This window comes from Sarcophilus harrisii, chromosome 5 (assembly GCF_902635505.1).
Source record: "Sarcophilus harrisii chromosome 5, mSarHar1.11, whole genome shotgun sequence".
NCBI classification, from domain to species: Eukaryota; Metazoa; Chordata; class Mammalia; order Dasyuromorphia; family Dasyuridae; genus Sarcophilus; species Sarcophilus harrisii.
This window is the reverse complement of record NC_045430.1, coordinates 204,309,552-204,324,020: the sequence shown is the minus strand read 5'-3', so window position 1 is coordinate 204,324,020 and position 14,469 is coordinate 204,309,552. Positions and strand designations below refer to the sequence as shown.

At 35.1% G+C, this 14,469-nt stretch overlaps 1 protein-coding gene across 4 annotated transcripts in view; it reads right to left on the bottom strand.

Moving 5' to 3' along the window:
* The window catches only part of DPP6 (dipeptidyl peptidase like 6), a 1,318,691-nt gene that overhangs the window by 817,619 nt on the left and 486,603 nt on the right, over nt 1–14,469 (bottom strand). The window contains exon 1 of one of the 4 annotated variants that reach the window (XM_031941258.1): nt 9,638–10,313. The exons of the other annotated variants lie outside the window; for them this stretch is intronic. Coding sequence (XP_031797118.1) covers nt 9,638–9,688 — 51 coding nt within the window. The 5' untranslated portion in view covers nt 9,689–10,313. Of the gene's footprint in view, nt 1–9,637; nt 10,314–14,469 lie in introns of those variants that run through there. 4 annotated transcript variants of the gene reach the window in all.

Below are 14,469 nucleotides of genomic sequence, written 5' to 3'. Positions count from 1 at the left end.
TAACTAATAATTTTTAAGTAAAATGTTTTACCTTCCTTAAATCACTTCTTTCTATAGATAAACTATATCACTCTTAGGTATTCTGTTTAAACAGGAATCCTTTGTCCCAAGAAGAGAAACAAAATGAGAAATAGGGTCTATTAGGCATAGTTCTTGATATCAAAGGAATGACACCAACTCTTGTGTCTATTGTTATATGAGCTACTCCAGTTTGATGTGTTGTAAGATGATTGGTGTCTGTTTAGTCTAGATTGGCATATATTATAAAAGACTCTGTGTGAGTTCTAAATAATAGAAGACAGACCCTATCCATCTAACCCTACACAGACTTGAAAACCTCTGAGCATGGATGATGCAATAAGTTGTCGTGCATGCTTTCTTTATCTCTCAGAATCAGAACCAATATTATGTCCTTGAAGCAGTGGAATGGGCAGGACACAGACCCCTTCAATATCCTTTGTCCAGCAGATCAATTTGTATACTATCAATAAACACTGAAATTAAATTAATTGAATATAAGGCTCTATCTCTGTGTCTTAAAATCCCAGATGGGACTGAGGAAATGTCAATTTGATAATGATAGCAAGTATTTATAAAGTGCTTTGCAAAGCTTTAAATGTTATCTCATTTGATATTCCCCAAAAATCTGCGAGGTAGATGCTAATTATTATTCCCATTAGAGAAAATTAAGGTTGAAACAATGCTTACTTAATAAGTTTCTTAAATGCTTTTTTAACTCATTCATTAAGCTAATAGATTATTCTCCTTCATTATAAAAATTTTTCTGATTCACAAATGTGCTTTTCTATTCTGGATATTTGTTGCTTCCTAGTTATCAAGTACCACATTCATAAATCATTTTATGACTTGCTTAAGGATACATATTCAATAAGTCAATGATTCAAACTCAGGTCTTTCTGTGTCCAAGTTCAGCACCCGATGTACTATTCCAGTTAACTGCTTAATTTCACAAGTATGTCTAAATTTTACATGTATGTCTTAATAGTAGCAACATAAACTCAAATAATACTTGCAAAAAATCATGGGTGTAGACACCTTTGTGGTAATCTAGTCCAATTCTCTAATTTTATGGTTGCAGAAATTTGACCTGGAATCTGCAATCAGTGCATAAGTTCTTGCCTCCTCAGCAACCACAGACGGAAAAGAAAATTCTTCACAGCAAAGTCCTTGGCATTATCAGTGGTTTAACAATGACTGGCAGTTGAAAATTCCAACATGTGTAAATCACTAAAATGTGAACTCTTTGAAAGGAAGGATAGTTCCACTTTTCTATTCACATTCTATTACATCGCAAAGTGCTTCGCACACAGTAAGCACTTAATAAATGTTTTTTTAATGAAATGTTATTCATGAAATTAATAAATTATTCTCTTTCCTTATAAAATATTTCTCACAAATATACTGGTAAATACAGATGTGATTACCTGTTGTGTATATTTATTGCTTCTTGATTTTTAGGCATCTCATTTTATAAATCATTTTAGTTTTCCCATTTTGTTTACACATATTCACTGTAAAATACTGTGTATGCTGGTTTTCAAAATAGTAACGGTTTTTGGATCCATTAGTTTTATGACATAAATATAGAGACATAATAAGGTTTATTGTCTAAGAAGAGTTCTTTTTTCCCCCTCAGGCAATTGGGATTAAGTGACTTGCCCAGAGACATACAGCTAAAATGTATTAACTGTCTGAGGTCAAATCTGAACTCATGTTTTCCTGACTTCAGGGCTGGTTCTCTATCCACTGTGCCATCTAAGTGCCCCTAAGAAGAGTTCTTAAAGAGTCATAGAACTTTCCTTTGAAAAACCCATTTCAGCTTTTTTTCTTTCACAAGTATCAGCTCCATCTACCCTTCTATATTGGAAATAATTTCCTTGGGGCATAAGGAACATACAAAGTGAATTCTTGTGCTTTTTATATCTTTGAAAAACAAATACTTATTATTGTTCCACTTTTCTAGCCCATGAGAATGCTGCACCCATCTTCTCAATCAGTATCAACTCCCAAGTAAGATGTTGTCCCACTAGGGGCAAGGGAAAAAAGTATCTTTAAAAATTTTAAACCAATGATAATAATACTAATATCAAGTTCTTGAATAGATTTGTGGAAATTAATTATAGAGCATGAACTGGACATGTGTATAGGCAAATTTCAACATTATAAAATAGCAGTAATTGATAATTGAAAATGACTGCTTAACTGTTATGCTTATTCAATTCTTTGAATTGAAAAAATTTTAGCTTAAGCAACTCCAACCTTTCAGTGAGAAGCAAAAACTTTTATTTTCTCTCGAGGTCTTAAGATGATGGGGTAAGTTAGAACCAAAAGTTTAGTCCAGTCATTTTTCAGTTTTGTGCAATTCTTCATGGCCTCATTTGGAGTTTCTTGGGAGAGATACTGGAATGATTCGGCATTTCCTTCTACATTTCATTTTATAGATGAGGAAACTGAGGCAAACTGAGATAAGTGACCTGTCCAGCGCCTCACTAATGTCTGAGACTGGATTTTAATTCAGGTATTCCTGACTCAAGACCCAGAGCTCTATCCACTATACTGAGAGGTAGTATGTTCCACAATTCCTAAAGTTGAAAATTGGATGATACTGTAGCTTGATTATAAAATCACAAACTCATTAAGAGACATCTCAATAGGGAAACAGGACAAATATTGCCTATGTACTTACCGAACAAATCAGGAGAGAAGAGTGCTACAAGTGCTCCAAAAACATATTTGAAGTCTACTAATAGATCCCTATTGCAACTTGAGGACCACTGAGAAACCCAATCTGCTTTAGATGAACCAACACTGATGCTGCATTGAGCTGAAGTAGATTTCTTTCAGCTAAATATATGAAGAGATGTGGTGTGCATAGTAAATAGAGAGACAATACAGAAACTAGAAAGACCTGACTTAATTGGCTGTGTGACCCTGGTTACATTGCCTGATCTCTCAATGCTTTAGGCAACTCTCTTATACTATAAATTACAGAGGTTATCTATCTACACGAAAGAAGGGGTTTCCTCAGCTGGAAATTTCCCACACTAGTGGGATTCTAAGTCCAATTTCAATCATATTTGAGGTCTTGGTAAGAAAGATCTTTACTCTCTTTTTGGTTGTCATCACTGCAAATTTTGAAATGAGTCAGCCTTTACTCTAACCTCCCTCAACTGCTCATCCTTCAGTATCAATCAGATTTGTGTTTGAGCCTCAGAGTCATAAAATATTTATTAACTTCCAGCTTTTAATGTTCATGTATAAAGAGCTAAATTAATAATTTTTGAGTGTTGGTTAAAAAAGAAATGAAAAACTTTCTCCAGGGCCAGTGTTGTATTCTGTGCCAAGCCTAAGAGTATGATTGGTTTTATATTATATTGAAATGATTGGCTCAAAAGTGAAATGCTCAGTTGGTTATTTGGTGTTTCTGAGATTAAAGGAAAAAAACTGATTAAATTCAACCATTGTTTTCTTTTACTGAATTTCATTTGTCTAATTTGTGTCAACTAAATATATTTATAGATATGGCTTAAAGTAAGAGGCAGGAAATGCAATTTCAAATGAAGAACGCCTAATTGTCCTCAAACCTACATGCTTGTGAAGAATAGAGAAATGACCAGATCATGTTTAGAGAGAAAATGGTCCAAACTATGTGTATGCAGCTCTGCATAAACAGATGCCCACTTTAAAGCTATATTAGCATCTATACCAATTCTAAATGATCTCAAAGTGGGAAAGAAGACATGAAAGAAGGAGTTAGATTAATTACTTTCCAGTTTCCTAACAAGGTGATTGACTAGTTCTTTATTTTTTCTTGGAAGAATCCTTGACATGATAATGCCTCTTCCTCCTAGCATCAAATGAATAAAAGAGATCATACAGATAAAAGAGATAAACCATTTAAACTGACTCCTTAATTTTATAGTTGAGGGAATAGACATGCAGGAAGGTGAACCTAGGTTGATTTTACTCTACTATTACTTATGCACCTAGGCAATAGCTGAGTGAGCACTAGAACACAACGCTTTTGACTTCAGGGCTGTGTAGCCTTGAGGAGAATGAAACCTCTTATTTGTAGTTCAGTTATTTCAGTTGTGTCTGACTCTTCATGATACTATATGAGGTTTTCTTGGCAGACACATTAGCGTAGTTTGTCATTTCTCTTTCCAGTTTATTTTACAGATGAGAAAATCTAGAGAAATGGGATTAAGAGACTTGTTCCGATTACACAACTAGTAAGTGTCTAAGACTAGATTTGGAATCAGCATGATGTTCACTCTTTCTGATCCAGATCAGCCCTTTATCTACTGATCCATCTAACCACCCTAATGGGACATATAAATTTGTCTAAAGTCTCGATGATCCAAATATCTTGAGACATCTCTTTCATATTGACTCAGAGCTATGAATAGTCATTTTTGGAACCTGAAGCCAACAGCATAAATGATTTGGGACTAGCAGTACAAATGACACATATGATCAGGAGAATAGGGAAGAGACTTTTGTCAAGGACAGATCTGGAAAAGAACATATTGACATGAAGTGTGAACATGGAGGGAGAAGAATATGACTAGGCAGCTCCCTATTTTAGCCATTTTTATTTTATTTTTTATTTTTTGCTGAGGCAATTGGGGTTAAGTGACTTGCCCAGGCTCCCAAGCTAGGAAGTCTTAAGTGTCTGAGGCCAAATTTGAACTCAGGTCCTCCTGATTTCAGGGCTGATGCTCTATCCATGGCACCACCTAGCTGCCCAGCATTTTTTTAAAGCAGAAGATAATTTCACTAGTTTCTATAGTGTTTAAGGAATACAAGTATCTCCAAATTTCACTTCCCTCAGGCAAAATCCAGATCATTTTATGTTAGTTAAAGTTCTACTGAGACTCTAGAATAAACCATCTTGAATTTTGTACCAACAAATTTGCTGTAAGTCACGAAGAGATCCTAAAAGATCAAGAAATCTTACTGAACTCTGTCACATTAAAAGTATTTATAATGTTATTTGTAGGCTGCTGCTATATACATATATACTTTTATCCAATGATTTATGTAAATACATTTATGTGATACTCATTATAGAAATACCTTTCACTGTAACATTCTTCAGTATCTAGGAACCATTAAAAAAAATTTAGGCCTCCACACCTTGAAGGTGAAGGATGAACATACAAACTCATTCTCACTATGACCAGCAGGCAAATTTTCCCTGCCCATTTTCTGAAAAAGGTTTGAAATGCAAGATTTCTTTGTTGGAGGTGACTGGCTTTCTCTGGTGCTAATACCCCATAGTCAAATATCTTACCAATTATAATTCCTAGTAAAGACTCAGTGATCCTGATGGAGAATTCTTATGAACAACCCAAAGGCTTTTATGATAATTTGTTACCCTTTAACTAGAGCCTCTGGCAATGTGTAAAGACAGTAAAAATAATGTATTTTGAAAGTGAAAAGTATAATCAACTGAGTGTCCTTATTCTAAGGTCATCAAGACTTGGTTTGCAAATCACTTTGGTAGAACAAAAGTTCCTTTGAATTATCTATTTCATTTCTTCTCATTTCCTGTCTCCTCTGCAAGAAGGCAGCAAAACTGAGAAGCTTTTGCTTGGATAAATCACTATTATCAGACGCTGAACTTCTTAAATGTTTCTATTTGTGCTATTCCACAGAGATTAAAATGATAGTGGGAAATACAAAAAGAAATCAAACCAAATGCTGTTGCAGAACGATGCTTTTTGAGTCATGCGGAAGACCAATTGGTTTCTTTAAAATATTTACACAATCTAGTTTAAGGGAAAAAGAGTAGTACCAGACAGGAGAAAGTATAGAGTATGAATCCTGTTGTTGCTGTGTGACCTAGGCAAAAACAAATTCCAAATTGGGAAAATGGAAATAAATAGTACTTGCACTGTCCACCTCACACTTCCACTGGGAAGCATTTGCAACCTTAGGTAATATAAATATTTTAGCTATTATTGTAACTATCATTGACATGCATTGACTGGATTGGCTGATTTTCTAACCAAAATGACTTGTTGGAATATTTTGTGTGTGTGTGTGTGTGTGTGTATAACTAAGTAGAGCAATGATTTTTAACCATCTAAGTCATCGAATTGTAAAACAATTTATTTTGAGCTAGAAATGACTTTAGAATCATTGGATTCAGTCCTCTTGTTTTGCAGATGCAGAAACTGAAATCCAGAAGAGGCCTGTTTATCACACAACTGCTAAATAGCAAAGCTGGGGTTCAAAGTCATATTTTTGTCTCCAAATCTAGCATTCTTTCCATCATATGACAATTATGATTATTTTGATGGAAACATAGAACCCTGATGTCCCCCAAGATTACCTTTCCCTGTTGCAAGTGTTGCTAAAAATTTTTGAAAAATATACAATGACAATGAAAAGAAAATCTATCACTACTTTAAATGAGAAGGAATTCAATGATGAATATATTGAGTTCATAGCTTATGGCAGAGACCAAACTATAAACATTACTTCTATAAGATAATAGCCTATAGGTCACATAAAAGTAGAAACTGAATGCAAAGCCTTATCATCATCATTATAATTCATTTACATAGAGATAGCTAGAAAACAGTGAACAGAGTGCTCTTCTTAGAACTCAGGAATACTTGAGTTCAAATCCAGGTTTAGTTACCTAATAGCCATATGTTTCTGAACAAATCACTTTACGTGTCTCAGTTTTCTCATCTTCAAAATGGGCACAGAAATAGCACCTATCTCACAAGGCTAATGTGAAGATCAAATGAGATAAAATTTGGAATTTACTTAGTACAGTGCCTACTAAATAGTGGGCAATATAGAAATTCTTGGTTTCTTACCCCTCTTCTCTTAAATACAATTAACACAAACGTGATACAATGACTTACATGTTATTCAAAACAATTTCATGAACTTTAGAAGCTATCTTTAATATGCTACAATGGTTATGATTTCACTGGGAGGAAGAGTATTTTTATACTATGAAGTTCAAAAAACCATATGCAATTTGTCTTCTTGAGTTTATGTAATAGAGACAACAGTTCAGAAGTCAGATATAAAAGTCAGCTGAGTATTGCTTTGAGGAGGAACTGTCCAAGGTTTCCTTATGAACTAGGGCTCAGAAATTCAAAGAAACAAATCAACTATTTAGATCCTTGGCCTGGGCTATTTGAATATTACAGGGCAAATGATGCATTCCCTCGTGAGGCCTCTAAATGTTTTCTTTGAAATTGGTTTCCAATTTACCTTTGAAACTTTTTTTATTAGTAATGGCCAGGAGTTATTAGCATAGTACCAGCATGACAAAAGGAATAAATAATTCAGTGCTGAGACTATACAAACAAAGTAATTACATCACCATTCCAGATTCCTCATCACTAAATAATTAAGGAGCCTGGTCTGATTATTTTGCTTTAGTTTCACAACTGTGTGGATTGAGCTGAAAGCTATGTTTGGATATTGGTTACTGGGAAATGGATACAAACTAATACAAAAAGAATTTGAGAGAGTCAAAATCAGAGAAATAAAATTTGAAATTTGAGTGAAAAAATCACTCTGGGTGATTAAATAGGATAGATAAAAGTATATATGATTCTGTATCACAAAGTATATTATCTTCCATCCAAATCTATGATTTCATCAGTGTAGAAAGCACCTAGTATATAAGCTTCCTCAATCCAAAGGAAAATACCCATGTAATTTATTATCTTAGAGAAATGCCTATATCACTAAGTGGCTCAGCAACTTTCCCAGTGTCACAAAAGTAGTATATATCTGAAGTTGTTTTGAACATAGGCATTCCTGGTTTGAAGGCCAGGCCTTTGAACTATTGCATCATACTGTCTCCTATTCTTTTTTGGGAAGTCACTAACTAAGCCATGGGAATTATAGGTTGGGCATGTTTTAGAGATTTCTTTTGGTAATCTCTTAAAACTTAAAGCAGAATTTGCTCCCAACTCTATGTTAAGGGTGGAAAAATGTAGAGTGATGCTCATTCATTCATGAAAGAATTAAAGCATTTTAACTATAATAAGAAAATGTATTTAGTGTCTGGAGCAAGACCAAATATAATTTGAACAAGATGACTTGAGAACCCTCTAATAACTACTGGATGTAATGCTGAAAAATGTAATAGCTATCATGTCATACTTTCCTCCCCTAGGCTCAATTGCTTTGCACTCTGTAGCAAGACACACCTCAAACTTCAGTGTCTTTCTGATGGGTTTCTATTCAAGCAGCATACTTTGCTTTCTGAAAGGTGAAGTGCTCTCAGAGCTCATTTAACTACTCTGATTTCAAAAAGAGGAAAAATACCTTGTTACTTATTCAGATGGGATATCAAATAATGTACCACAGACACACCTTAATGAAGAAAACTCATTTTCCTTTCCATCTTTTAGATGGGAGTTCCTTTTAAAATGCAATTTCCAAAATGACTGGCATGTAGTATTTTCCCAATATCAGATATTTAGATATATAAGTCTTATTAGAAAAGATAAACTTGCTATTGATCTTCTCTTAAACAGTATACATCACTTTTAAACTGGTGAAATAATTAGTTCCTGATTTAGGATCTTAAATTATCAGACATTCAAGTAACATAGGTAGCAAAATAACTTTTACTGAGGATACATGATGACACTGATATTACAGAACCAAAGCTTGGAGGGATCTTAGAGGTCAATTTATTCAATCTCCTCAATTTGTATGCAGGTGTCATTAATAATCTGTTTCAGAGTCACTGTTGCATTCAATTGCCTCCTAATTTCTGAATTGTTAATGTGATGTGCCTCTAATATTTTAATGGCATGTAATGTGCATATTTGCTTCCAAATGGTGCAATTCCTCACACCTAATATTAACTGTTTGGGAAAGAACAAAACTGTCTCACTTGTTGCTCTGCAATTGCATTCCCACAACCAGGAATAAGCGATGATTTCCCTAGGTACTTTGTCATTTTCTCTAGGGAGATGCAGTAGATGCAATTTTAGGATTAGGCTGCTATTAGGCCAGCTCTGAGTTTATCTGGCTATTACAAAGGATTACAATAATAGCTTGCAGCGTGCATCATAAATTCTAACCAGCTGCGATTACATTTGTATTGGTTCCATCTAATGCTTTAATACAGTAACACAAAGAGTATTTCTTAACTTTTTCCCTGATTCTCTTTGTCATATCCATTCTGCCAGAATGCAAATTTAACTTTATTTTCAAGATGCCACTTATTATAAGTAAGGCATCTTGCTCAGTTTAAAGCCCTGTCCCTGTGGTAGAAAATCAGAATATATTCCCGGTCTGTTGGTTGCGGCAAATCTACTTAACCATAAGATTGCAGCTCATATCCTTACTTCCCTTTTCAAGAAAGCTTTGCTCCTAATAATAACCAAAGCAGAGCAGAGCAGGATGCTGATTGCATCTGCTACAGATTGGTGAAAATTAAATTCTGAAGCTTTGGCAATACTTCAAATACACATAATTGAATTCTCCAACAAGAGTTTTTAAAGATAATGCCCATCACTGATGGCATAGCTCCTGAAGCATGGTACTTCATAGGCTAATATTTTAAAAATTCTGTAAAAAAACTTTTCTCCAATAAGCTGATTCACCTTCTTTTACTCACCCTCCAAAACTGTTTTAATCTGTTCACTCTGGGCAGTTTGGAAGCATTCATCCCTGATGGTTGCAGGTCAGATGTGGAGCCTCTGCAGCTGCCAGGGTACTTGTAGTGCAATCACTGGCTGATGCCTAGAATAGTGTGATGCTAAATATTCTTGAAAACAGAGACACTCCCTTGGCTTTTAAGGCTGCTTCCCAATAACCACAGAGTTCGCAGCTCAGCACAAAGTAACCAATAGCGGAACTTGACATTCAAAGACTCCGGGGAGCAGCAGGAGAGCAGTGCTACCCTATCTCCCGCTGATTTGGGTCTGGGGGAGGGTGCGATGTCAGGCAGTTCCTTTCAAGGGTTTCTCCTCCAATACAATAGAGGGGCTTTTCCACAATTCCACCATCTTCCTTTTCTTGTTTCAGGACTGTTTTAATCTTTGAATTAAGCTCATATCTGCTCTGAGGCTGATAGAAATTCTTGTTGGCTGCAGCTCCCAAACTGTAATCTTGCCTGACTGTCAAAGACTCTCTCCTGCAGTTCTTCCTGGCTTTACTGCTGCTTCTTGCCAGGGTTCAAGATTCTGGGGCAGGTGCCTGTGTGTGGCCCAATTCATTGACTGTGAAGCTTCTTGAAAGCAAGGGTGATCTTTTGCTTCTTTTTGTATCTCAGCATTTAGGACAGTGCCTAGTATAGTAGGCACTTAACAAATGTTTACTGATGAGTGAGCAACAAAGTAATCTCTCTTGGTTTATATTTCCCTTTGACTGAGGGAACAAAGGTAAATGGCAATAACCTTATTTGATTGTCTACAAAGCACAGGGTAAAGCAGAAAGCTGTTAATTACCTAGTAATTTAATACTAGTTTTGGACAAATATTACAAATGGTGCATGCCCTCCCTCCTTAAAAAAATCCTTTCCTTTGTTCTGCCTTCATCAGCTTTTCAATGAGGATTATATAAACAGAGGCAGGGTTCCTAGCTCTCTGTAACCTCGCTCTTTCCTACTGTCATATGGCTAGTCATGGAAATCAAGGTGTAGATAACTAAAATGAGTAAGGAGGAGAGATTCTATAGAAAGAAGATGGGAGAAGAAATCATAGTTTGGTGGGGGGAAAGCACTAGATTAATTTAGCTAGTTCTAGTCTTACTTTTCTTAAATAGCCTTATGGTCTTGAACTAGCATCTCAGTTTCCTTAGCTAAAGAATTAGGGGTTTGAATTAGATGCTCACTAAGTTTCTTCCCAGCTCTAACACTTTATAATCCTATGATATGATGAATTCTGTCCCACTTAAACTTAAAAGACAAAGGGAGTAACAATATATTAAGATTATCTATATATGCTTAAAGTTACTACAAACTATTGGTGAAATCTAAAGGTAGTTTGTCCTTTTTAGACATATAAGAACTGTTGCTTCACACATAAGGAGTCATGATCATTCTATTATATATGGCAGCCACTATATTAGGTCTTGAGGGATACAAAGATGTAAACAAAATAATCCTTAACTTCAAGGAATTTACATCAATTAAATTCTCAGGTGTGCACCAGGTACAAGGCATTGTAGTAGGCACAAGAGACCTGAAAACAAAAACCAACACCAGTCCTTGTACTCAAGGAGCTTACCTTCTACTGCTGTTAAGTTTACGGTACTTGTTGCTTTAAGAAGCATGACCTGCTTTTTAAAAAAAAGGCAAATGGGCCCAAGAAGAGTTGAATTAAATTTTTGTGCCCCAAATGGGCCATAGGGAAGAAGCACTCCATTCCTCTAGGTGATGGCTCCCTCATTACAAAGCCGATTTTGTTTCTTTTATCCAATTCAGTTTCAGCTCTGGTTACCATCAAACTTTTAGGACATGGAGTACCCTTTTTTTAAAATAGTGGCTTCAGGGTGAATGAGTTGAAGAACCACAAGCCACAAACTGGATATGACAGACACAGCAACCAGTTGTAACCTCACAAACAATTCTTGATAATAAATATTCATGATAGAGGAGAAACTATTGGTTCAACATCAACACATAAAGGGGTAAATCAGAATGGGAAGCATAATTTTTGAAAGAAAGAACTGCAATTCTTTGAAAAGATTGAGACACAGTAGGAGAAAGGGAATGAGGAGCCACTAATGATTCAGATGAGCCAGGGACATACTTTGAAAAGGTAATACTACTCAAAGACACAGGAAATCTTGGGGGGGGGGGTGGTGGCAGGATAAGTGTGATGTTTCCTACTGGAAGTAATGAGCTTCCTTTTTCTGACCAAGCACCTGCCACTTTCTATTCCCAAGGTGTTAGAATTCTCTCTAAGGATACAGGTATTGAATTGTTCAATACCACAAAATGAAAAAAAGAAAACAGAAAAAAGACTTTCACTCCAATTAAAAGCTACCTTCTATGAAGGCAAGTTATTTGAAGGCCTCTAAAAATGACAATTTTGAAAGATTTATCACTGGAAGCTTATTTTCTTAATTATACTTTTCTCTGACATTTTGGTAATCACTAATATTTTAAATTCTTTCATGTGCAATGGGTTGCAAGGTTTTCAGATAAGATCACTCAAAATCATAGACTCTCAGAATTAATAGAGAATTCTCAGGTTATTTAGTCTTGACTATATCTGACTAAAAAGTCATCTCTAAATCAGATGTGACAAGTGACCAGCTTCTGATTGAAGAATTTCACTGACCAGGAACTCACTACTTGGTGAATTAGCTGATTTTCTTTTGAACAACTTTCAATGGTAAGGAGGTTTTTGTTATACTGAGCCAAAATCTATCTCTTCCAAGGATCTATCTCTGCACTAAGAAACCAAGATAAACAACTTTAGTCCTCTTTAAATCAGCCTTAGTAAGTTGATCTAAGCAACTTTCCAAGCTTCTTTCTTTTCAAGAAATTGCCCATATGTGGGAAAGTTTACAAGAAAAGGGCTTTTAAACTTGCAAACAGGAAAAAAAATACAAAGTTTTCTTCATATCCTCCCCCTCTTTCTTTTCAAGAGGGTACAATGAATACATTAGGGATATTCAGTAACAAAAATTGAGTCACAAAACTCTTTTTTGAAAAAAAAATTGAGACAAAACTTTAGGTAAAAATTAAACCCTGAAACTAAATAAATTCAGTAACTTAGAATCAAACCAGGGAGAAGACTGTTTTACTTTAAAACTAACACCTTACTATGATGATATAGTAAGTACAATTCCATGAGTATAAATGGGCAAAACAACACCTTAAAAATCCCGATTCTGAGTCAAACTTAATCTCATGGCAGTTGATATCTTCAGGTTTAATCTGAGTTACCTGAGACAACATGTGATAAACTCTGTCACTTGACCTGTGTGATCTTGGGCAAGTCATTGAAACTTTTTGCCCTTCAATATTCACATCTATAAACTATGGATTATAGTATCTGATCTATCTACATCATAGTGTTGTGCAGAGAGCCAAATGATATAATGGACATAAAGCATTTTTATGTGATGCTTTATGTATTATTATGATTAGCCTGAGAGATAACAACTCTGATGTATACTAACTGTGTGACCTGGAAGTCACTTAGCTTTTCATTGCCTGAGGCAATTTTCTAAGGCTATGATTGCAGATTCTATGATTCTATGATTGCAGAGGAAATACAAATCTTCATTGTTACTTTCCTACACTGATGGAATCACATATCTTATGAAAAAAATATGTATACATATATGTAATGTATATTGTGAATATATGAAATATATTATGAATATATATATGAAATATGTGTTTCTGTTTATGTGTCTGTGTGTTATTTCTATCAGTTTTAATCAACAGATTGGGTTCATTGAGCTTGCTTCTAAGTATAATAGGAGGTTAGAATATAAAAACCAGTTTCATTTCACTTTAGTCAGGCTAATGGTAAGATATCTGGAAAAATAATGCTTTATCTCACTAGAGTGAATTTCTATTACTGACATTTCAGAACAGACTAGCAGAAGAGATATGCTGAAAAAAGGGGGCCTTTGAAATGTTTCTTGAATCACAATTTGGGTATCTCCCCCACATTGCACTTTAGTGTCAAACTGATCCAGTGAACTGATGTAGGTCAGTGACATTATCAATTTTAACCACTAGATTAGGCTCACTAAGCTTATTTCCAAGTGAAGAAGGGCAGTGGAATACCAAAAACTACAATAGCTTCCTTTAATGTTCGTCATGCTATAGGTGAAACTTCTGTATATAGTAATATTTTATTACAATAGGGTGAATCTCAATTGCTGAGATCTCATAGCAGAATAGCAGAAGACACATTCTGGGATGGGGGAGCACTTGAAGTACTCTTTCAGTCATATCAGGAGGGTCCCCACACATTCTACTTAGGTGTCAAATTGGTCCAGTGGACTGACTCAGTTCAGTGGAATTATCTTCACAGCTCAAAGGCAACACATTATTCTATTTTAGTGGAGAGCAAAAATAAAAAATTGTCATAAGCTTAGGAGCTCAAGGGCTTACTGGAATCAGGAACGTCTCACAAGCACTTTTAAAGGGACGACTTGCTGTATTTGAGAATCGAATTGCATAAAATCTGTATGTAGGCTATTGATCATGTCAATATGGAAGGAGAATAAGTTAATATGCTTAAGTGGAAAGCTGAATAGCCCTAAGAGAAGGAGCAAGTTAAGCTACAGGATAGATACAGGAAATGGTATTGCTGACAGTATTATTCTCAGTCAAGGGAATTCAACTGACAGCAATTCTAGTATCTCCTCTTAAAATAATGCTTTAAGATTTGCAGGTCAAGAATTTAAAAAATTAATTAATTTATGGATTGGTAAGAGATAATGTGAACTTGTAAATATTTCTTTATCATTTTCAAT